The 26,271-nt window shown below is 38.1% G+C and overlaps 1 protein-coding gene across 3 annotated transcripts in view; it reads right to left on the bottom strand.

Moving 5' to 3' along the window:
* The window catches only part of VPS54, a 309,776-nt gene that overhangs the window by 206,057 nt on the left and 77,448 nt on the right, over nucleotides 1–26,271 (bottom strand). For all 3 annotated transcript variants that reach the window (XR_016263770.1, XR_016263769.1, XM_089446018.1), the window contains exons 5-6: nucleotides 23,172–23,301; nucleotides 4,082–4,156 (exon numbers count right to left, since the gene is read on the bottom strand). Coding sequence is in view for 1 of the 3 variants with exons in the window: in XM_089446018.1 (XP_089302144.1) it covers nucleotides 4,082–4,156; nucleotides 23,172–23,301 (205 nt within the window). In the remaining 2 variants the exon portion in view is untranslated. The remainder of the gene's footprint in view (nucleotides 1–4,081; nucleotides 4,157–23,171; nucleotides 23,302–26,271) is intronic.

The following is a 26,271-nucleotide window of genomic DNA, read 5'->3' on the forward strand; positions in this document are numbered from 1 at the left end:
CTTGTCCATTTAATAAGCTTGAATAGTCTCTTTCGCCCTATCCATGGCCTTATACAAATAAGCCATTCCAGGCTAATCACTATCTACCAATCACAAAACCTTTACTACAGGTTCACTAATTGAGCACACTTCTTCTACTCCTTGTCAAAAATGAGTCAATATACACTAATTTAGCAATGGCTCTCCCATCCTCTCTATTGTTGTATTTACAATCACACCACTCATCGCAAACATTTGTTTCAACTCAAACTAGCATTGAAGCAAAGACTGAAGGGTAATGAAGTTGGTGGCAAAACATTTGATTGCAGGACATCACAACTCCCTATTTCCAGTGTATCTCCTCATGAGGCTAAGAACAAAAGCATGGTTACATATGACCTTAGAGATGCTCCTAGCCATATCAATCACCTCCTTGATGAGGGAGAGTTCCCCATATCCCCAAGCATCAAATCGATACAATGTGCAATGCATGGAGTCCAAAACAATGAGCGGTGCCTGTCCATAAGCATCCTACCAGCAGCCACATAATTAGCTACATCATCTATTATGATTTGGACCACATTATGCAAACTAGTCCCTAGAGGAACCCATCTAAAAACTCACATATCAATGTTGCATCTTTTATGTGTTGATTGATGCATCCACTGATTTAATAAACATGGTAGCTCTAGGAAAATGTAACAAGAAATTTCGGAAGGTCCTACCCTTCCTATCTGTGCATCCATCAGACATCATTGTGCATCGAGAGATCTCCCATGATTGCTTCAACTCCACCAATCTAGAGTTGATGTCCTTCTTTTCTGCTAGAGGACTGGCCCTTGCAACTCCTTATATGTAGCGCTTTTGTACCCTGGGCCCACAACAACAATAGCATCACACAATGGTTGCCAAAATGGATTGTTTTTGGTGATGCTAAGAGGTAAGTCACTCTAGAAAAGACACCTCCCCAGAACCTTGTCATGTTCTTGCTTCTCCCTTTTTTTATCACTAACTTGATTGAAGGTCGTGCCCCAACTCCAATTCGTGGAACAAAAAATGACCTCTTTGTAGGTGAAGTTGTAAAGCCCCTCCCACCACCCTCAGGTTCAGGCTCAGAGGTAGATAGTCGTGAAAATCTTCCTGCACATTCGGCCCTGTTTGCAGTTGCCTCTTCTCTCTTTTGGTCCTTTGCATCATGTGGAGCTCTCATAACCTCCGAGTTAGATGAAGGAGAAAGCCCAACATCATACCAGGGGATTTTAGCCAAATCATATTTCAATGGGAAAATCCCTCCTGTCATATGCAACCCACACAATTTCCAATTCAGTATTTGTCGGTTTGTCCCACCTTCAAGTTCCCCATACTGCCAAAATGGGTCCATGGGGTTTGGCATATTTGGAATGGAAATAGACAACTTCAAAATGCAATCCTAGGGCACCAAAAACACACAAAAAATGGTATTAAACCCCGACTACACGAAAATAACAACCTCCTCATTTAAAAAATCAAATTTTTAGAAATTTAAATTACATTATTTGCAATGAAAAATGGCAATAAGAGGGTGGAAAAAAAAAGTTTAAAACAAAAATCAAGCTTGTCCAAATATGGAAAAAACCCTTGCATTGGTTCATGGGCATGAAAATCATAGCAAATGACAAAAAAAAAAGAAGGAAAACATTGGTAGGCAAAGAGGCAAACAAGCATATGCCTAAATGTATGGAAAAAATCATTAACATGGGGGTATTTAACAACATACCTGTGAATGGAAGATGAGAAGTCTGTCTGGCTGATTTGGCAAATGATCTTGAACCTTTGATCCACAAAAAAATCTTTGTTGGTGATGATAATGGTTGTTTGGCCCTCAATCCCTCCTTGAAAATCACCACAAGCTCTTCTCCTTCCTTCTCCAACAGCAAAAAACACAAAATGACAAATAAAACCCAAATCTAGCTTTAAAACCCCATGGCCACACCTTCCTGGCGATTTTTTGGGTCCTGACGTGTTTTTTAATAGAAATATCACGACTTTTTGGAAAAAAAAAACACGATTTTTTTCAAAAATGAAAAAGACGTTATTTTTACTCGTTGATTTTTCGAGACAGCAAAAAAATTGCCAATTTCACGAAAAATCGTGATTTTTCGCCGATTTTATCAACACTAGTCTTAGAATCAGAATGTACAAGATATTTGATTGCCTCTTTACATGATTGCTCGGTGGAGTAAGTCATTTTATGATTTCTTTCCTAAAGGTTAACTTAGGAAAAGTACAACAATTAGTTTAATTAATTATTGTGGACTATTATGCCAAAGCTCTAAGGATGAATTAAAAAATTATTTAAGTGACATAGATATATCTCAACCGTTGATCTCAAGTGAGGCTTAGGATTTAATCTTAGCCACTCATCACTTAAGAGATTAGGGTTAGGGATTTTGCCTTGATGAAATTATAAAATAGGCCTAAGGGAGAGGTGAAGACACAATTGTCGAGGAAATGATTTTCTCAAGAGTGAGAGGCTCAATTACAATGAAGAGAAGTGAGAAGAATTGCAGCAAATGATTTCGGAAGAAAATTTTAGTTAAGCTGAAGCTAGGAGAGAGAGGCCAAGTCACAGCTGAAGAGAAGGGTTGAATTATTGGAGGAGGGCTGAAATATCCAGAGGCCAAATTTCTCGAGTGCGAAAAGGCCATACGAGGGAAAAGAGGGGCCGAATCGCTGGTGAGGGAGGCTAAATTTTCCAGAGGTCAAATTTCTTCAATAGCGCCAATTTCCAAAGGCTGATTTTTCCCAGTTAGGCCAATTTCCAGATTCGCAGCAGTTGTATTTTTCTGTGTACTCTCTATGACTCTAGGCCCAAATTTTCCTCGGAAATTTAATATAAAGATTGTGTTGGGCACAAATTTGCTGTTGTCGTGTGATTGATTTCCTCATTTTACTTCCACTGCATTTATTTTCTGAGTTAATATACCAGTATGTTCTTTTAGCAGCAATTTCAGAAATTTTTGAGATAAATATTTTTTGGGTTTTTTAATAAATTGTTGAGTAAATCAGATCTGGTATAAAGAATTAACATGACCAACCTAATCACCCTGTAATCGTTAGGATTTGCACGAGTCCAATTTGTGAATCAAGTGAACAGTATGGTGGGACCAAGTATAGGTGGGGAGCCTGTACTAGCCAAATGATTAAAAAATTCAGCAATGTATGTTTCGAGAGGTTAAAGAGCATGCTTGAGAACTTGGCCTGAAATCCCTCCTCATTCACCGCTCTGCCCCTGTATGGGACAAGCTGGAGCTAGGATCATGGTCTGAGGAGAGGGGGAAGTTGCAAGGGAAAATGGTGCACCACAAGGCTTTGGGAAAATGTCAAAGGGAAGCACACAGTCTGTCTCTTATGTAAGATATACAGATCTTTATTGTGGCAAAGGAGGTAATGTTAGAGTGTCTGAGGTTCTGATAGGATGAGCGATTATGGGTAAATGCAAACCGAAGTTAGCAATGTAGGCTTTATAATCCTCATTGTACCACTGATTCATATGGAAAGGCTTGGCTTTGGGAGTGAGTGAGGGGGATCAGGTGATATTGGGGTAATTCTTGTGGGCTGCCTCCCCCCAAATAATCAAGGATTAGACTTTTCAGAGAGTTGTACATCCAGGTCAAAAGGGCACTTGATGTATGCTTACGAACAGATATTCTATAAGCATTGGACCATTTCAATCTAAAAGGATTCCATGGTTCAAAGAATGATAGTGCCATTTCAAAAGTGAATATATATAAATTTAATGCCATATATGATTTGACTTGTCAGTCTTGTACAGAAAGGTAAAAGACAGCAAGAAATGTATGAGACTGAGTAATGCTTATTCATGACATGCCAAAAAATCAGTAAGCTGCAAAAAGCTGAAAACAATAACGAGAGTATATGTCATTCAGTATATATTGTTTTCTAAAAGAAAATTTCAGCAACTTACATTCACAGACAAAAAACTATATGGAATTTTAATATCTTGACAGTCTAATTTCAGTCACATTTACCTACAACATCAAATGATTTGCCCAAGGATACAACAATGAAATTGCTCGTATGATGAAATGAAGCCACTTACCGTCCTCAGCAAGCCAATGACAAGAGGCAAAAGCCTATCTCGAAAACCAGAACATGCTTCATCATCTAATTTGATCTGAGAAAGAGAAAAACTGGGAGTCACTATTAAAGCAACACATAAAACAGTGTCAAAAGTGCCAGTCTTTAATATATCTAAGATTACTAGCATTCTCGTAATCATATATTTAGAAAAATTAAACAAGAAGTTATGGGAAAAGAATGATAGTGAAAAGAAATAAAGTATGTTTCAGCTTCATACATCTTACAGGAGCAACATTACATGTTTTTCTTAGGCTTAAATATCATAGCCACAAACTCAACTTGTTTTAAATATTATAAAATTTGGCAATATCAACCTTATTGTGAGATTATCGATCTTCTTGTGAATGTACTTTCGTTGGAAGACAACCTCACTTAAAAATTGCTATGAATTTATTGTAATTCCTGGACAAGGAAACAACATATAATGATTTACAAATGAAATAATTACCAGAACATGACCTATAACAAAGTTAACTTTTGCAAGAGCTAACAGTTGAGCCATTTTTGTATGTCTTTATTGCAGCAAACTAAAATCTGGTCCAACATATCTAAAATCTACAATTACATAATTATTGCATAGTACTATGACCAATTGTTCACACTCTTGGTAGATAATTTTATTAATTTCCAACAATGGCAACAAAAGTAGGTCAATGGGACCACTGAGTACAACAGTGATGACACATTGTAGGAGTACAGAAAATAGCTACTCAATAAAGCTAGATACAGAAGCAACATCACAAGTCATGAACACAACATTTCCTATATAAAAAAAAAAAAAAAAACATTATATGATTTAATTAAAAGTGTCATTGTCACTCTAAAAGCAAATGGGGTTTCTGAGTCCTGACTATTACGAAATTGTGAAATTCCAACACCTAGAACTATCCTCTAACAGCAAGTACCTATCACTAGTCTCCTCTAACAACATACCTCTCACTAGGTCAACGGGACCACTAAGTACAACAGTGATGACACATTGTAGGAGTACAGAAAATAGCTACTCAATAAAGCTAGATACAGAAGCAACATCACAAGTCATGAACACAACATTTCCTATAAATAAAAAAAAAAAAAAAAAAAAAAAGACATTATATGATTTAATTAAAAGTGTCATTGTCACTCTAAAAGCAAATGGGGTGTTATGACTATTACGAAATTGTGAAATTCCAACACCTAGAACTATCCTCTAACAGCAGTACCTATCACTAGTCTCCTCTAACAACCAACCTCTCACTAGCCTCAGGCATCTCACTGGTCTCATCTGAATATCAATTGTGACTATCGCATCAGTGCCAATCCTATGCATAATATAGGAGCTTATTAACTTATGTAGCGACCCTAATGGGGGTATATTGATGGGCAATGTATGTCTGAAGGTTCTATATATGGTGTAAGTGTATATGTAAATGGTAGGTCAGCCATACAGAAAACCTACATGAGCAATAGTTGTGAACGTGTGTGTGTAGATGAATGTAGTCATTAATGCACACATAAACTTTTCATTAGTATATATGGATTTACTGGTGTCATTTGGAAGAGGCTCTCTCAATAAATACAGAATTTTTTATCTCCAACTTTTGTGATCCATATTGTTTCTTTGGAATTGGCTTTCGAAGTAATCACGTCATCAGTGTTCGTTAGTCGAAGTTTCGAACCCTCTAATCTGGTTCATCATCAGAACCAAGATGAAAAAACGTGTTTGTCCATAGGAATAAATAGAGAAGATGCATCCAGTTGCAGAACTAGCCGTTCAAAAAAAAAAAACAAAAATTAACAAAAGAACGTTAAGAAGGATTTTAGTTCAATATAAATAATTAAAATTAATTAGGTCAAGGTCAAAGAATGTAAGAAAGTTAAGGGGAGAGATTAGGTCAACATTTGATCAAATATAAATTTAATGTTTATTATACAATATAAATTTAATGGCCAATATATAAGCAGGAGGTGAAATTAAAATTGAGGGAATTTTATAGATAAAAAAGGGGAGAATAACTATCAGAAAATATTATATTATAAATAAATTAAGGAAAGGAAATTGACCAGAATTTAGTTTTTTAATGTTGTTGAAAATATATTAAAATTAAAGAAAGGGACCCAAATTTGACTAAAAGTCAAAGAAAAATAATAAGGTAGAATTATAGATAAATAGGGTCAATAGGTAAGAAAATATAAATAAATAAAAAACCAAAAATAAATAATTGATTGATTAAATAAATAAATATCAAAAGGACCCTAATTTGACTAAAAGTCAAAGAAGAATAATAAGGTAGATTTATAGATAAATAGGACCAATAGGGAAGAGAATATAAATAACAAATTTTAATAAATAATTGATTAATAAAATAAATAAATAAATAAACAATTTTAATTAATTAAATTTAAAAATAAATAATTGATTAATAAAATAAATAACCAATTTTAATTAATTCAATTTAAAAATAAATAATTGATTAATAAAACAAATAAATAAATAAAGGGCTAGGAATACATAGGAAGTATAAAAAAAAGGTGGGGGAGAGGGAGAATTGCCAAAGTTCAAACAAATAAATAAAGGGAGAGAATATATGAAAAATATAAACATAAATAAATAAATAAAAAGGAAATTAAAAAAAATGATCAAGAGAAGAGCACTCAATTTCCAACCATCGTCCTTGTTGAGATTTTTTCCCTGTTTCTCAATTTCAATGGCCTCTCTCAACTTCCTATGGTGGAAATGATCGATCCTTGCGATGACCCTAGAATCTTCAATGCAGACATGGTGCTTAGTTTTCACTGCATGCTCAGCAATAGCTGAGGAACGGGAGCGATTGTGCCTAATGTCTGTTGCATGCTCTTGAATTCTTAAATTAATGGATCGACTAATTTCCCCAATGTATGGAACACCACATGAGTAAGGAATTGCGTAAACTCCTTTCATGTCCTTAGGGTTCATTGGGTCTTTAACAGATCGAAGGGAGCTTCTAATGGTATTAAGGGGCCTGAAGGTGGCATTGACATTATTCTTTTTAAGAATACGAACAATCTTGCCAGTGGTCCCATGGACGAAAGGAAGTTGAACATTGGAAATTTGTTCTTCTCGGGATTTTTTTATCCTAGCTTTATGAAAAGCTACAAGACCTTGATGTCTGCTATAGCCGTTGTTTTCAAAAACCTTCAAAAGATGGGATTTCTCATCATCAAGGTGATTAATATCAGAGATCCTGAGAGCACGAGTGGAAAGATTGATTGTGTAACCCATCTCTATTATCACTCCGGGCGTTCTGCTTCATGCTCATATTTGGTGTACAATGTTTTATCATGTCATTTTATGTATTGGATTCATAGGATTTGGTATCAGTCCATACAATCTCCTTAATTTTACACCTTCAAAGCTAGTCATGTCAATGTTTTCTCTATAAAAATCTTTGGGATATTAGTTGCATGGAATTTGAAGGGTTGGACAGATGAAACAGTAAAATATATAAAGTCAAAATTTTGCACATTGATCTACCGTACTTTCAAGTTACACAACATACAGGTTAGGGTTTTGTCCAGTTTTGAAACCAGACTTAAATAAGAGGTTTCAATAAAACAATCATACCTTGGATTCTGTAGTCCAACTAAAGTGCTACCAGGATGAGACAACAGGCTATCACAAGTCCAAAAATTGCAGTTGTCAGTGAAAATTGACAGCAATATCCTCCATACAAATTCCCTCTCCAGAGAAAGGTCAAAATCAGCACATTTGTGTTAATCTAAGTCACATGACACGAGGACACGAGACACGGAGGACACGTAAATACGAGTATTCAATACGAAACGCAGTGACCTGGAAACAGGACACGGGGGACACGTTTTATATATATTTAATAATATATATATATATATATATATATATATATATATATATATATATATCGAAATATAGTTTTTTATCCATATTAAATTGCAGGTTGCAGCTTATCTAATCAAATTAAAATATAATTACTTCTCAAAGTTCATAGTTCACTTTAAAAAATAAATAGAATCAAAATTTACTATTTAGAAATTAGAATGTGATATGCTTGGTCTTGATTCTTGAATATTCAATGTTCATTGTTCATGTACAACTTACATGCACATAAGAAACTACTAAGTACTTACTACTAACTATAAATTTAGAACTTAGATATTAAAACCATAAAATGCAGATTTTCCATTAAGTCATCAAAATCAAAATGTATCATTGTTCAGTGTTTACAACAATGTTGCATTAATCGTTATCGAAGTAATATTGACGCGAGGAAAAAATCGGAAAAAATCGTAATTATCGGGAAATAATCAGAAATAATTGGGAAAAAATCGTTTCGTACAAAAATATTCATTTTTTACCTTTTTTTTTCAATTTTTTTAATATCTAAACCATCTACAACATAAAATAAATACATTGACACACAAATATGATAAAAGAACTAATATATAAGATGTTTAATATCATTTCTAGTGCTAAAATCAAACATAACATTGAATCATGTCATGAATAGTAAGTCCTGACTCCTGAGTCCAACTCAGCCTCAAAATATCAACAAAAAATATAATAATGTATCTCATCATGTCATACTGTCATATACAATAAAATGAAGAAAATAACTAAAGTCTAATCCTATTGATTTCCTCTGCCTCTCTTGCGCGAAAATGCCACAGCTTTCCCTTTCCCTCTAGATGTAGATGCTGGTGTTGGTGGAGTTGGCAATGGAGTTTGCTATGCTCTAGAAGCTGAAGAACTAGAAGTAGGAGCTATAGGAGGTAGACCATGTCCTCTACTGGTGGCAGGGGTAGCCCGGGCAGGTAGTGTCACCTGGAAACATTACAATCTCCCAATCCTGAAATCCTGAAAAACTGATAAGTCTGCTACATTTTGAATGAAATCTAAAATTCAACTTTCTCCATATGAAATCCAATGAGGCCGGAACCACTCTTAAACATCCCGAGTCATTTCATGGTAATGTTAAAAATATAAGTAAAAGGATGAAAATGAAGATTAAGGAGAATGTCACTTTTACTTTAAGAATTTAACATTACCATGAATAGCATATCAATACTAGGGCCTAGACTTGGTCATTAAGGTACCCCACTCAAAAATTATTTGTTTCTTTCAAAAAAATTGCAGCTTATGTAGGCAACGTTTTCTATCAACGGAATGTGCGTTTTCCAGATGCAGGACACAACGAAAACCAGCGAATACATTTTACATTTTACAGGACACGATGAAAACGTTTTCAACACATTTTAGGGCCATTTTCGTGTCCGACACGTAAAATACGGGACACGAGACCTTGGAGGATGTGTCCTGTGACTTAGGTGTTAATTGAAGTTAGAGATGGAAGGGTTCTACTAAATTTAGAAGTGCTCTAAATTTGGCAGTGGAACCCACAAGTGAAGCTAACTCACAGTTATACTTTCACTTAATTTTAACTTTCTCAGCAGTTCGACTCGAGTTAATAGGCCAGTTCAATGTTGCACGAGGCGCCCCCCCCCAGTTCCAAGCCCCGAAGCGCGTCCCGTACGGAAGCGCCTAGGAAGCTTGGCCGGAAGCGTGCTTCCGAAATTCGGAAGCGCCGCTTCTGAATTTTTTGCCGCTTCCTAGAAATTCGGAAGCGTGGTACGGAAGCGCCGAAGCGCACTTCGTACGGTGCTTCGCAGGAGGAAGCGTACACTTCCCGTACGCTTCCGGAAAAGCGTTTAGAAAATCGTTTTTCTTTTGACTTTTTTTTTAATTTTAGGTGAGTTTGCTTGTTGGGGGTGGGTCCACCTTGGGTTAGGGTGACGAGTGACGAATGAAGGCAAAAAAAAATATAAATATAGCAGATGCTCCCTCATGGTAATTTTAAGTTCTTAAAGTAAAAGTGACATTCTCCTTTATTTTTCATTTTCATCCTTTTACTTAAATTTTTAACATTACCATGAAATGACTCAGGATGTTTGAGAGTGGTTCCAGCCTCATTGGACTTCGTATGGAGAAAATAGAATTTCATATCCTATTCAAAATTCAGCAGACTTAACAGTTTTCAGGAATTCAGGATCAATGGGATTGTGGCATTTCATTAGATTATATCAAGTATGAAGGTATGCGATTAGCATTTAATCAAGAGCACCAAGCCCTATATGTACCCTAGTGTTGGTGGTGTTAATTTTTGAATTCCTTTGTCACGCGGCACGCCCTTACCAAAAAATTACCTTTCAATCAAGTTAAAATCATCGATCAAGCATGTTAAGCTTTTTCTACCATATTTTAAGTCTTGAATTAGGTAGTTTGATCAAAATTGGACAATGTTGACTAATATCCCTAGACGATCGAGGTAGAGGCAAAGGCTAGACAAGAGGAGAAGAATCTAGATTCTAGATGGTTGATGCTCGAATAATTAATCATTAATGTACAATGGAATGTTATATCTATCTTGATTTATGCAAAAACATGCATGTTTTCATGTCTTCTACAACTAATTTGGTATTTGGGATGTTTGTTTTGAGTATAAATGCAAAAAAATATAAAATATATATATATATATAGCAGACGCTTCGCTTCCTAGATTTTTGGAAAATGACGCTTTCACGTCCCCGCTTCGTGCAACATTGGGCCAGTTAGACTTCAGTTGATGGACCAGTTCTAGGTTACAAAGGTTACAAAAAGGAAAGGATGCAGACTTGGCTATTATCATTACGCACTAGAAACTTGTGTGTTTTAGCTCACCAAAAGGAGATTTCAGTTCAGCATGCTAGAGGAGAGAGAAAGAGGACGAATAGCTTCAGCAATTTCTTCAGCATCATGCTCACTTACCAAGGCCGAGTCAAACTATGCATGAGGGCCAAATAGCCTATATGAGTTCGTATAGCTGTGTATGCAAAGGGCGAGTTAGTTAGAGAGGCGCAGATCAGTGTATTGAGGGGGAAAGCAAATTGAAGGGGAATGTTTCCTAGTTTTTGAAATCAATTTTCTGAGATTTTTGCTTAACAGAGTATTAATAAAACACATAAGTTGGCAGGTTTTCCCCAGTTGGGTTTTCTGGGTAAATTATGGTGTATTATTTATTGTGTGCTTGTGTCTTCGTGATTTTATTTTCCTCTGCTATTATTTGTTAGAATACTCAGCATATTTAGTAAAAGAGTTTGGCGTTCAGTTTTTGTTTTCTTCATCTGAGAATTTTTATTAAATTAGCAGTTGGGTATTAGAAAGCTAGCGTGGTGTCAGAGCGGGACTTTGATTGAAAACGAGAAAGCATGTTATTTTCCTCAGGAACAAGTAAAAGATGCAAGAAAGGGGATGCAGTTCACTTCAAGGTTGCACAAGGGTTTTTGGTTGCATGACAAAGGCATAATCTACACAGGGGTTTTCCAAGCATGCTCTGCACAAGGGATTTTGAGCAGTTCGAACTTGCAGAATAGCATATTTGGGGCTGAGATTTGAGCACCACCTTGATGGGGCCTCGAATTTATGTTCTTGGAAGGAGAGCATTGGTATAGTTTTGGAGGATTGGGGAGTTTGGGAATTTGTGGAAAGTCCACCAACAACACCAACAGATCCTCAACAACTGGCCCAGCGTAATGAGAAGGACGCAAAGGCCAAAAGAATAATCCAGTGTTCCACGAGTACGCGTCCCCCAGGGTGGAGGGTGCACTTCCTCGCTCCCCCACGCTCCCAAGACAATGAAACTCTTGGGGAAACATTTCCCCACATCCCCTTTCTTGTGGAAACTCGAGGGGGAGGGGGGGGATGTTTTGTGGTGACGAAACGCGTCCCTCTTCTAAGGGAGGTGCAAGGTGCGTTCCCGAAATTTTTTTTGTTAATAACACTTAAAAACAAAAACAAAAAAATTAAAAAAATTACAAATTAAAATATTAAAAAATAAAATAAAAGTTGAAAATTAAACCATAAATTAAAACTTTAAGCTAACCCTATGATTTATCATTTTAGTTTTACCTTGTCGCTCGAGCATTTCATCTGTCGCTCGACATTTTACCCAGTGTTAGAAGGTGGGAAATCCAACCCAAAAGGTATGTTTGTCATTGTGCAATTGGGTGCTTATGCATGTTTTTCTTGGGCATTTTGGGCATGGATTATTGTGAGACTTGGAAGAAGGAAGGGCTTTGACCATGGTTTTGTTCCTTCGCCTGAATTGGGGGGTTAATCCTCAATCCTAGTCAATATTTGACTTGATCCTAGATAATAACAGTTAATTGATGCTTGATCCATGCCAAAATTAAATCATGTTCCTTGATCTAGATGAAGAAATTCGAATTCTATAATAGTTCCTTTTTTTCTAGTCCAAAAATTATTATTATGAACTTTTTTCCTCAAAAAATCACTTTTGACTTAACCACCTTGGTCCATAAGTTCATTTTTTGTTAAAAATGTGTTTTTCCCTTGATGGAGGACCTTGAAAATTTGACTTCTTTTGGACTTACAAATTTTCTTTAACTAAACTAGACCCAGAAAATAAAAACAAACAAACAAAAAATCTTGGAAAAAAATAATTTTCTTTTCTTGCCCCAAAGAATTTCTTGTGGTTTTTCTGCCTAGGAATTGGGTTTGTCAATTTAATTCTTCCTTGGGAATGACCACCTTCTCCAAAAATTCGTTTTTCCACTTGGAGAGAATTTTATTTTATCTCAATTTTAATTTTTTGGCTATTTTCTAGCTAATTTTTTGTTGTTTTTTGCCAAAAAACCAAAAATAAAAATAATTTGAGGGGATACACATAATTTCAACCCTCAAAAGGTGTCCAAACACAAAGTTGAAGTGTAGACGTTTTAATTATGAGTACTCTACCCCCTTCAACTTTTACAATCATTTGAATTTTACAATTTACATCCAAATTATTAAATTTCCTAATCAACTGGAAATTTAATAATTAAAAATAGACACTTGGACTCAACCAAATGCTGTGAGACTCAAGACATGATCTAGTATGATAGAAATACATAGACTCGATACACTAGAACTCACTTAAGACATCACCATCAAATCCCACCCTAACTTTAAGGGTATATCTGGGAGAAAAATATTAATTATTTCGTGTTTAGAAGCACAAAATAATTAATAATGTTAAAAAAACTCCCTAGGATGAAACTCGTTATCAAAAATTCTTAAGCTTACCTTGGTGTTTTACATGGCTTTATAGACATACTAGAATCATTTTTACAATAGCCCATAGGACTGTAGAATTTGGAATTACAACTTTCATAAACAGATGAATGATGATGATCTAAGTCACCGGATTCGTCCTAAACCCCCTACGAATCCCGAATCTAGTGAATCCGACACGATTCGCTCCGGATTCGTGTCCAAATCATATGACACGTCGTGTCCTTTTCTGACACGTCGAATCCGAGGTCGTGTCACGATTTTCAAAAGCGTGTCGCGATTTTGGAAAACGTGTCCTGTTGATGGTAATGTTAAATTCTTAAAGTAAAAGGATGAAAATGAAGATTAAGGAGTCATCCTTTTACTTAAATTTTTAACATTACCATGAAATGACTCAGGATGTTTGAGAGTGGTTCCGGCCTCATTGGATTTCATATGGAGAAAGTAGAATTTTAGATTTCATTCAAAATCCAGCAAACTTATCAGTTTTTCAGGATTTTAGGATTGGGGTATTACAATGTTTCCATTGAATTTTGTCATGTATTAGGGTATGGAACTCGTATTTAATCAAGAGCACCAATCCCTCTATGTACCTTGATGTTAGTGACATTGGTTGTCGAACTCCTGTATCATGACCCTCCTAAAAATGTACGCATCACTCAAACAAAATCTTGACTTGACATGTTATGCTTGTTCTATCTAATGTTAATGCTTAAAGGGTGATATTAATGACAAAGATCCCTATACAGATACTGAGGTAATGACAAAGATACCTCTGGATATTAATGCTTAGAGGATGACATTAATGACAAAGATCCTGATTTTCCAACATGACTAAAAAATTAGACATTTCTCGTGGTGGCAAGAGGGCAAAGCATAAGAAATAGATAATAGATTGACATGTATTTGAATTTTGTATGTACTATGCATGCTAATAGCTATATATGAAGATCTATGTTTGAAATCAATAAATTTGTATCATTGATTAAAATTTGTGTAAGAAATATGATAATATCTAATTTTTAATATATATATTTTAAATATATATATATATATATATATATATATATATATATTAATAAAATAATATATAACGTGTCCTATTCCGGGGGTCAGCGTGTCCGAATCTGACACCACGAATCTCGAATCCTACGTGTCCCGAATCCCCGTGTCAGGTGACTTAGATGATGATGAATTATGGATATCTGACTACTCGAACATGATGGAATTCCTTTGAAAAAAATGTGTACTACTATAGGGTAGTTGACACAAAGTGGTCAACAGGGTATAAGATGACTCAATGAGACCTTCTACAAGAAACCCACAATTTAGGCTTACGGCTCCAACTAGAGGCAATTCGCTTTATTTATAGAGGCTTGGGGTTAAGAGCACAAGACCTAGGGCTTGATTGATTGGTTGACTTTTGGTGTGGCCAAAAGTCAACGCAAAGAGAAAGGGTTTCCATCAGTGATTTTCAACAAAAAAAGGCTCATGAAAGACTCAAACAAGGCCTTAAGTTGAAGCACGACTAGACTAGGGTTTTACATTAGGGTAAACAACTAGGGGAGAGAAATTTATGGACAAGATTAAAGTGGATACTCACCAAAAGAAGAGATTTTGTGGCAAATACCCTCCTCTTGATGTTTAGCCTCTTCAATGCCAAAAATACTCCTTGCTTAGGGATTCGTACCCAGCCCTAGGTAGAAAGCTTGGCCTTAATGGGGCCGAAATTGGAGAATAAGCATTTATGGATAAAAAAATAAGATTGATCACCAATAAAAGAGGTCAGTGCCTAGATCCTTCGGAGAAAGGAGTCTATGATTTGATTGAATGACCAAAAATTTGATAAGTAGGTCGAATTCTTGATGCCCTAGCACTAAAAACCGTAACAATTACCTATGCAATGGATCGAGGAGCTTTATATGAGAGCCAATTAAAGTTCACCACTAGGAAATACATTCCAATGCCATTCATGAGTAATGCAAGCAATAGTGACATCTAGATATCACTCAATAAAATTTCAACAAATTAGGGCACAATAGCAAACCCTAGATTCAACATATTCCATACATTAGACATAGAGAATAAATATTCAACAATAAGTTCACTTACAAGATAACATGCAAAATATTTCATCCATTGATACAAGACAATAGCTCCAAAGACAAATGATTTGCTCCAAATGTCAAAGTGCATTTATAGAAACCAATTACTCCACAAAAATGAGGTTGAAATTCCAACTGTGTGATGATGATTTACTGAATGGATGATTCCTCTACTTATATGAGAAATTCGAGTCCTAATTTTAGCCTAATACCCCTAAAATCATAAAATAATGTGCTACTAACAAGCTAGGTCACAAGCCGACCTAGTAGCCAATGAATAAACATAACTCTAGCCCACACGTATGAGTCATAAGAGAGAGAAAGGATGACATTGCGAGGCTTCTTGGTGCCAAGGTGTGAGTAGAATCCCTCTAAAATCATCTACTAAGGGTCGGCCCTTAGGTCTCTATCAATGCTCCTCTGTGGACCCCAATTTTCATCTTGGGGCACAAAAGTGGTCTCATGGGTCTCCAAGTTGTCAAAATGCTTGTCTCTGCTCTAACATTCAGGACTTTCAAGGTGGTGCTAGCCCTCCCATGTCTGAAGGTATGAGACCATCTAAGTTGCACGGGTACTGCTCCTGGCTATAGGAGAACACGTACCCAAAGCTTCGACGCTCCTGGGAGCTTGGGAGCTGGTACAAAACGTTCCAAAATTGGCGAGAGCTTTGTTTGGTACTTTGGAGCATTTTGGGTACTTGCTGGTTCAGAAATAAGTGTTCCAAATACTGGTTTTTGTGAGGATCGTACCAATGATTTGCCGCCAAACATTCACGCCATTTTTTCTCAGGCTTTTCCACGGGTTTTTGTGGAATGTGTGGTACGCATGGCTCGGGAGCCTCTTGGGGATGCACTGCTTCGGCAAGGATCTGTCCTCGCTCGAATTCGGGTACATATCTGTGTAATATTTCATCGTTGCCCATTTTGTAGAGATGCCCTACAATAACAGTAAAGTTTGTTGCGCGTATCACCAATTCTTTCTTCTATTGAACGGAATATCCCTGCGGCGCGGTTCTTGTGGTTAAGAAGTGGATTATATCCTCAAAGTGGCCATCCGCGACGCATACTGCATACAGTTGTGCATTAGGTAGTCCTTCCTCTAAGTTTGTGGGCTCTTCGCCGTTCTCAATTCGAGACAGGTGATCTGGTCCTACGTTTAGACGTCCCGGCTTTACGATGACTTCGAAATCGTATTCTTGAAATAATAGCAGCCACCTACAAATGCACCCCCCCAACACAAGCTTATTCACTAGATATTTTAGCACAGAGTGATCAGTATACATCTTAAAGTGTCCTCCGAGTAGATAGTGGCGGTATTTCTGGAGCGCGTATACCATCGCCAAGCCCTCACGCTCAATAGTGGAGTAGTTCTTCTCTGCTTTGGATAGTCGTCGACTTGCGAACGCAATCGGGTGATCAATTCCTTCTGCTCCTTCCTGCGTAAGCACAGTGCCCAACGCGATACACGACGCGTCAACATGCACGTGAAATTCGATGTCCCATTTCGGAAAGACCAAAATGGGAGCTGATGCCATCTTCTCCTTGAGAGTCTCCAGACTTTTGTTACATTCCTCATTCCAACAATAAGTAGTGTCCTTTTTCAACAACTGTTCCATAGGTGTCGTGATCTGTGTGTAGCTCTTAATGAACTTCCAATAGTAACCAGTGTGTCCCAGCGTGGCACGCAGTTGTTTAACACTGTGTGGTGCTTGCAAATTGGGTATTACAACAATCTTCGCCAAATCCACCATTAGGCCTTGCCTACAGAACACATGGCCGAGCAAGCTCTCGAAGGGGACGAGGAAAGTACACTTCTTTAGATTTAGCGCAATCTAGTGTCGTCAGCACGTATCCAACATTAACCGTAAGCTCACGGTATGTTTCTTGACTAGCCCAAATATGGTCCAATCATCAAGATATACTTCCAAGAACTTGTGTATAAATTCCTTGAATGCAGCTACCATGACGCGCAAGAATATCGTCAGCGCGTTCTTCAGTCCAAAGGGCATCACAGTGTACTGAAAACAGCCCCATTCGGTGGCGAACGTTGTTTTACTCCTGTCCTCTGGCGCGATCTTGATCTGGTGGTATCCCGAGAAACTGTCTGTGAAGGAGTAGGCTTCCTGTCCACCCACATTTTCCAGTACCTCGTCTATAAATGGCGTCGGGAATGGATCGTTAACACATGCATCGTTGAGCTTCCTGAGATCCATGCAGATGCGAATTTCACCCTTCTGTTTTTTTCTCCTGTACCACCATAGGACTTACCCAGTCGGATTCCTCCACTGGTTCAATTATTCCTGCTACAAGCATTTTATCCAATTCTTCGCAGACCTTTGCTTTGTATTTTGGGTTCAACCAATAAGGCCGCTACTTGACTGGCTTCGCATCCAGCTTCGAGGTTATCTTCATCATTCCCAGGTCGCCGAGGATCCTTTTTAACTCCATGATTTTAGTCAGGAATAAATCTTGATATTCGCGAAGTAACCCGACGACCTTTTCCACCGTGGCATCATCCCAGTAGTCCCCAAGCATTGCATATTTCGGCTCCTCCTCCATACCAACGTTTACTTGTTTTGTTTCCAGCGGCGCGATATGGGCATCTAAACATGCAATATCTCTCTCAGCTTTCTCGGGAGGGACTTGTGTCAGGCTTACCTGATATTCAGACTCAGCAATTGGGCGTATGCGGCCCCTGTCAAGCTGGCAAGCAACATCGGTCTTCATTCAAGGATGGAGAATCTTGGCGCGCATCTAAGGTACTCCAGTTAATCCACTAATATTTGTGGTCCTATGCAATGTTGCACAAAGCGGGAGCGAAGCGGAAGCGTTTTTTGGAAGCGGGGACGCCGAAGCGTCATTTTCCAAAAATCTAGGAAGCGAAGCGTCCGCGGAAGCGTCTGCTATATATATATATATATATATATATATATATATATATATATATATATATATATTATATTTTTTTGCATTTATACTCAAAACAAACATCCCAAATACCAAATTAATTGTAGAAGACATGAAAACATGCATATTTTTGCATAAATCAAGATAGATATAACATCCATTGTACATTAATGATCTAGAATCTAGATTCTTCTCCTCTTGTCTAGCCTTTGCCTCTACCTCGATTGTCTAGGGATATTAGTCAACATTGCCCAATTTTGATCAAACTACCTAATTCAAGACTTAAAATATGGTAGAAAAAGCTTAACATGTTTGATCGATGATTTTGACTTGATTGAAAGGTAATTTTTTGCTAAGGGTGTGCCGCGTGACAAAGGAGTTCAAAAATTAACACCACCAACACCAGGGTACATATAGGGCTTGGTGCTCTTGATTAAATGCTAATCGCATACCTTCATACTTGATATAATCTAATGAAATGCCACAATCCCATTGATCCTGAATACCTGAAAACTGTTAAGTCTGCTGAATTTTGAATAGGATATGAAATTCTATTTTCTCCATATGAAGTCCAATGAGGCTGGAACCACTCTCAAACATTCTGAGTCATTTCATGGTAATGTTAAAAATTTAAGTAAAAGGATGAAAATGAAAAATAAAGGAGAATGTCACTTTTACTTTAAGAATTTAACATTACCATGAGGGAGCATCTGCTATATTTATATTTTTTTTTGCTTTCATTTGTCACCCTAACCCAAGGTGGACCCACCCCCAACAAGCAAACTCACCTAAAATTTAAAAAAAATTTGAAAAAAAAAACGATTTTCTAAATGCTTTTCCGGAAGCTTTTCTGGAAGCGTACGGAAGCGTCTGGGAAGCGTCTGGGAAGCACCGTACGAAGCGCGCTTCAGAGCTTCGGAAGCGCCAGCGCTTCCAAATTTCCAGGAAGCGTCTAAAAAAGCCGAAGCGGCGCTTCCGAATTTCGGAAGCGCGCTTCCGGCCAAGCTTCCTAGGCGCTTCCGTACGGGACGCGCTTCGGGGCTTGGAACCGGGGGGGGCGCTTCATGCAACACTGGTCCTATGAATACATCTTCTATCACTGCTTGCAAATATTTTTTGCTTATTGTAGATGATTTCAGTAGAAAGATGTGGGTGTATTTTCTAAAATATAAATCTGATGCATTTAGTACCTTTCAGAAGTTTAAAACCTTAGTTGAAAAAGAGTCTGGCTGTAATATCATGACTCTTAGGACAGATAACGGGGGGGAATTTTGTTCTTCTGCTTTTTCCAACTTCTGTGATACTCATGGCATCAAACGCCAGTTAACTACACCCTACACTCCTCAGCAGAACAGTGTTGTCGAACGCCGCAACCGTACGGTTGTTGAAATGGCTCGTTCCATGTTACAACACAGGAGTGTTCCGAACAAATTCTGGGCTGAAGCAGTATTTACTGCTATTTATCTTCTTAACCGATCACCCACTCAGGCTGTTAGGGGGAAGACTCCCAAAGAGGTTTGGTCTGGCCGTAAGCCTAAGATCACTCACCTCAAAGTATTTGGCTCAGTTGCATATGTTTGGATTCCAGTTGCTAAGCGCTCTAAGTTGGATTCCAAAAGCCAGAAACTCATGATGACAGGGTACAGTGATCATCACAAGGCCTATAGACTGATAGATATAGCCACTGGTCATCTTAGCTTCAGTCGGGATGTCGTATTTGATGAAGACAGAGGATTCTTTCAGTCTTCTCCTTCTGATCAGTGTTCTGAGGATCAGCCTCACAGTGTTCTTCTTCCGGTAGGTCCACCTGATGGGAGGGATGATGCAGCATCAATGTTTGATAATACACTACCTAAGCTTCCTCCGGAAAATAACCCTCCTCTTGCTGCCCCTATTGTTCTTGAGCCTTCTCCACCCCCTCTTGATATTGGTTCCTCTACTCTTCGACCTAAATGGTGGGCTAAAACCATTGGTGATCTTCGGGATGATGAGCTCCTTGAAGGTAGAACTTCTAGACATAAGAGCACATAGCAGTCTACAGTAAATATTGCTCTTATGGCTAACCTACACAGTATTTTTGAGCCTCAAACCTATTCAGCGGCTAAGGGTACATCTGAGTGGGAACAGGCTATGGAAGCTGAATTCCAGAGTCTTCAGAAGAATCACACGTGGACCCTTTCTGATCTTCCTGCAGGGAAAAAGCCCATCAGCTGCAAATGGGTGTATAAAGTGAAATACAAAGCTGACGGAACTCTAGACAAGTATAAAGCTCGTCTTGTGGCTCGAGGGTTCTCACAGAAGGAAGGCATCGACTATGAGGAGACTTTTGCTCCTACAGCCAAGATGAGTACCATACGGCTTGTCCTTGCCCTAGCAACTCAGTTCAATTGGAAAGTTCATCAGATGGATGTAAAGAGTGCTTTCCTAAATGGTGACTTACAGGAAGAAGTCTACATGACGCAGCCTCTAGGATTCAAGGTTGCCAGTCAAGATTAGAAAGTGTGTAAATTAGCTAAAGCACTCTATGGATTAAAACAAGCTCCTCGGGCTTGGTACATCAAAATTGATCAGTACCTGACAGATCATGGCTTTCAGCGGAGCCCATCTGATGCAAACCTGTATATCAAGCATACTGGTAATGATATTTTGTTTGTGGTTGTCTATGTGGATGACCTTATCATTACTGGCAGCTCTGCACATTTGATCCATGGGATCAAACAAGACTTATGCAGCACCTTTGATATGACAGACTTGGGACTTCTTCATTACTGTCTGGGGGTTGAAGTCTGGCAGACTGAGAACAACATCTTTCTCTCTCAGTCCAAGTATGCAAAAAATCTTGTGGACAGATTCAGAATGCAGGATTGTAAACCGGCCACGACTCCTATGGAACCAGGGCTCAAACTTTCAGTTCAGTCATCCTCCCCCCTTGTGGATGAAACTTTATTCAGGCAATTAGTGGGCAGCCTCATCTATCTTATTGCCACTAGACCTGACATCAGTTTTGCAATGAGCTACATTTCCCGCTTCATGTCAGCTCCTAAGGCTGATCATTGGATAGCAGCAAAGCGTGTGCTATGATATGTGTGTGGCACTCCTGATTATGGACTCCTATACACTCGAAGTTCTGATCCTATACTCAGTGGTTACACAGATTCTGACTGGGCCGGTTCGGTTGATGACCGTAAATCTACAGCTGGGTATGTGTTTAGTATAGGATCAGGTGTTGTCACCGGGACTAGTAAGAAGCAGCAGGCAGTGGCTCTCTCCTCACCAGAAGCAAAGTATCGGGGAGCAGTTAAGGCATCTTGTGAGGTAGTTTGGCTTCGACGTATGCTTGCGGATATGCATGTTTCCCAAACAAGTCCTACTCCCTTATTTTGTGATAATCAGGGAGTGCTCAAACTTGCCAAGAATCCAGTCTTTCATGAACGAACAAGGCATGTGGAAACCCATTGCCACTACATTCGCCAGCTTGTTGAAGACGGATCTGTTCAGTTGCGATATGTTCCCACAACGGAGCAGCCCGCAGACATCTTCACCAAGCCTCTTGGTCCTGATAAGTTTGTAAAATTCAGATATTGGTGTTGTAAATAGATTGAGCATTAAGGGAGGGCATTAGAATAATACTATTTAGTGTTTAATGCTCATTCTTATTAGCTGTTGCTTTTTTTATCTTTTTAGCAGTTTCTTAGATGAAACTGGTTGTTTCTATTTCCTAATAGAAACTTGATGTTTCTATTACTGTAAATATCTCTGTATTATTATTGAGCTTCATTCTGCTCATGTAATTCAATTCATTCATTGGAAATCCATATGTGTGTTTCACACTGTTTTAGATTCTATATGAAGACAGCTTCCCTATAGGAGAATGACAGTATGTGGCCATCAGCACCAATTGAAGATTAGAGGTGCCTAATATTGGAGATTACCTTTTCTTCTTTGGTCTCTAGTTGTTGCTCCATGATCAAATTCTTGGCTTTGCCAGCCTTTTGCTGAAAAACTCATCAATAGAATAATTGTAACTTCTGATATTATCAGTACTTTCATGACCATTTTTCTCACAGTAATAAGTGAAATGCAATTATTTCTTCACAAGCACTAGAAGACTACATGATCTCTGTGTGAAACTCCTGGACAAGAACCTCAACACGACTATACAAATTGCCTTTTCTATTCAACCACCTAATCACAAGTAACAACTTAGTATGCAATTTTTTAAATGTGGAACTACAATAATGCAAGACATCACAATACCAGCATCTTAATTACTGACATTAGCCAGGTCCTTCATCTAATAGTGTGAAGGCAACAAATATGGCAACTCATACAACCAAAAATCCATTGTCCATGTTCTTGATTCACAATAATTTTTTACCAAAAACCTCCTGATCATTTGCCTATAATATGAATTCCTATTTAGTTACAAGTCTGACTTTAGCGACAACAAGAGACCAGGTCCTATTCTTGTTTGTTCAAGCAGGAAACACCTATTTACCACTTTTATGTGCTTTGTATGTTTCCTCCTAACATAATTTCCTCAACAAATAAGTGCATTAAATGACCTTAGATGTTAGTGCCAATTTAGATGTTGGTTGATCCAGGTCTAAGGAGGCATAGTTAAAAATTTTGGGCTGGCCCTTGGAAGAAAGAAAAAAGTGTTCCGAGGACTCCAACTGAATTTCTATATGAGTTTCTAAAAGCTTTACATCGTTTTAGTTCAAATGCATATAAATAATGAAATTTGTCTCTTGCCTAAGAAGCTCCCTAAAATGTAGGTATCACAATTATGATGAAGCACCTTTAGAAAAGGTGATTCAGCATTAAGAAACTTGGAGATTGCCTTTGATTGTGTAAAGTGAAATGCAAAAATTTTATGAAAGTCAATTGATAACGAGAAATAAGGAAGTTACTAGTACAACAGTCAATAGTTACCTCTAGAGATTCATCGTCCTTCATAGTTGTGAGGCGATCCTTCTCCCTTGTTCGAAATTTTGTTAAAATTGTAGACTCCAGATCTTTTGCGTCATGAATAGCTGCATGGACAAAGTCTGCAGCAAGAATGCTGCAACGAATCATGAAATTGTGATGAGTTAAATCATATGTCAAGCCACCATGTTAAAAGTATGGTCAAGAAGAAACAACAAACAAATAAAGAACTACAAATACTTGTAAAAGTGAATATAAAAATATAGATACATGTTGTCAATGTTTTAAGCCCGATGTTTCAGATGAACACTTCATGCTTTGAAATGTTCACCCAAAACAATGCACATCAAAAAATTCCACTCAGTTACAACCATAAGAATATTGACAACATGTCCAGCAACGAAAGCTTGGAGTCTAATAACAGAAATACAACTTAAATTTTCGATGTATTGCAAATATCTTAGATTTCTACAGATATTTCCTATTTCTCCTGATTTTTCCAGGTTTCCAATTTGTCCAATATTTTCCAAATTCTTTTCAGGTCCAAGTTTATCCTGCTGATATTTTCCAGTATGTTTCTTTCCACACCCTTGGCGATATAATTCCTGAAATAATATTTGCAACATATTAATGTTAAAGCAACTATTTTAAAGACTCTATCATTGTTGATGTATAATTAAAGAGGCAAGAAATATCAAGCTTTGGCAACCACAGAGGTGTTTCAAATGAATGTGCAAGACATGCATGTCAAAAAGTGCTTTTTGTATTGCAGACCATGGGGAGCAGCCAGGAAGGCAGAAATCGCATCTAGCAAAGGCCATAATGACATGGAAGACCTGCGGTAGTTCCTGAAATTGTAAAGTAAGCATGGATTTCCCCTGGTTTAAAGTAGAAATAGCATTTATGATCTGGTATGACACACATCCAACATTGTCTCCCATCTGAACAAAAGGCGGGGGTTGCAGGATCCTGAAGCATGTCAGTGAAGGAAGTGACAATCCATTTGGAAACTGCAATCTTCCCTCAAAGAGAAAGTATGGGGGTCGCTTATGCTTGATCAAGGGGTTGCTGCTAAGACCAGGATTCATAAACTCAGTGTTATGAATGCTGCTTGCACCCATTGTGGTAATGATAAAATGGTTGAGCGTGTTATTTGGAAATACAAGTCTGGCAGGACTTTTTGGGCATGGTTTCAGGCCGAATTCAACTTCCTCTTTACTGCCCTGCTCTCATGGAAAGGTACTCTCCTGGGGGACACTTGGATGGTTAGGGGCAGTTGCAAAGCTTTATGTCACACAGTTCACTTGACTAGAAACAGCCTTCTGTGGAAATACCAGTGTAAAACTACTATTAATGAATAATCACCTCCCCTTAGCCTAGAATTGAGAATCTTTCAGCCGGAATCGATTATGCTTGTTAAATTTAAACTTAGTGGCTTCTGTAGCAATGTTGAATCCCGTCCTATTGGGGTGTAGGCTCATATGTTTGTTTTTCTGGCCTTTTTAGGGCAGGAATTTCCAGGTACTCTTGTTGTTTGTGCAATGTAACTCTCTCCATTCCATGATGTAATTAGTTTCTCTATGAAGTGATATATGAAGCATCTCTCAAAAGAAAAGGGTAGGAAGTGTTGCATCCTAGGTTCTCACTTCGTGTAAAAGTCCTGAAGCACAAGTTCTGAGACCCCAGGGGTGACTTAGACATGCTACCCATTGTCACCTCAGTAGTGTTGATTTCTGGTAGCATCGGATGTGCTCTAAGTCTCAAAGTTTGCAGGGAGGCTTAGACACATGCATTCTCCAATACCCAGAAATCGTTTTGGGAAATTCCACCTGGAGACAGTTTTATTAAAATAACTAATTATTTTTAATGGGTCCCTAAGTCTAAACTTAGGAAATTAGAATAATTAATGGGTATTAATCTAAATTGTGGGTGAAACTTCTAAAAGAAGTTGAAGATCGAGTCCAAATGATCTAAGCCATTCATTAGAATCAAATATGGGTCGTTGGTTCTCAACAAGAGGATTACAAGAAGGACATCGATGGGGACTTGGAGAACACATCAAATAGAGTACAGAAGATCGAATTTCTGAAGCAGAGCAGCTACCGGTGAGAAATTTGAAGTGAGATTTTGCAGTGAGGGGCAAGAATAGTATCTAGTGAGGAGTTTTCTTGGGTTGGAGAGTACAAGGCAAAGAGCACAAAACGACGTCTAGAGAGAGGTCGACATTGGCCCACGCAGTGGCAGGGCAGAGCCTAGAGGGAGATTGAATTCCTGCCAAGGAAATCGAGTTTTAGAAGCCGAGAGCCGAAGTCTGAGACCGGGAGGCTGCAAATCGAAGTTTCTAGCTAGCAGATGGTCTGAAGGAGGAGCGCAGTCCCTAGCAGAGGTGACACAAACACTGTGTGGGGTTGACGCAGTTCTGCACAGAAGCGACGCAAAGCCTCTATTCTAGCGAGATCAGAGTCGGATTCTTCCAATGACAGGGTGAGAGCATCTCACTACTTGTTTTGCCCAATTTCTCTCTATATAGGATAGCCAATTGAGCATCCAACGAATTGTACTTAGACATTACTACTGCATAATAATAAAACCCTCAGCTGCTGCACAGGTTTTCCCACACTGGGTTTTTCCAGGGAAATTTGTCCAAAAATAACTTTGTATATGTGTTGTGCACTTCTTTCTTGTTCAGTTTCTTGTTTCTACATTTTATTTAAATGGTGAAGGTTGCAATGTATTAGTTTCAGTGTATACTGTGGGAAAAAGTAAATAATTTTGTTCTATAGTTAACAAGTAGAAGAAACGTAATCAGTTGCTGCAGTAGAAATTTAGGCATCCAAATTTTCACATGGTATCAGCGCTGCAGGTGAAGCAAGAGAGCAGAGCCAGAAGAACCCAGCACTGAAGAGAAGGAGGGGAGTCAAAGTGTTGCCTAGGAAGCAAATCAAATCCCTAGAGGGATTGCGCAGTCCAAGCCAGGAGGGCAAAATTTTCGAGGAAGGTCCCTCTCTGAGTGAGTCGACAGAGGTAAGATTTCTGGATCAAAGTTTACCAGTGTCAGAGGGAGCAACGCAGCAAAAGCTTCAGCGAAGAGGGGTTCTTGGTGTGA

The sequence above is a fragment of the Pinus tabuliformis genome, chromosome 9 (assembly GCF_031772625.1).
Source record: "Pinus tabuliformis cultivar Carrire ecotype Pingquan chromosome 9, CPIR1, whole genome shotgun sequence".
In the NCBI taxonomy this organism is placed as follows: Eukaryota; Viridiplantae; Streptophyta; class Pinopsida; order Pinales; family Pinaceae; genus Pinus; species Pinus tabuliformis.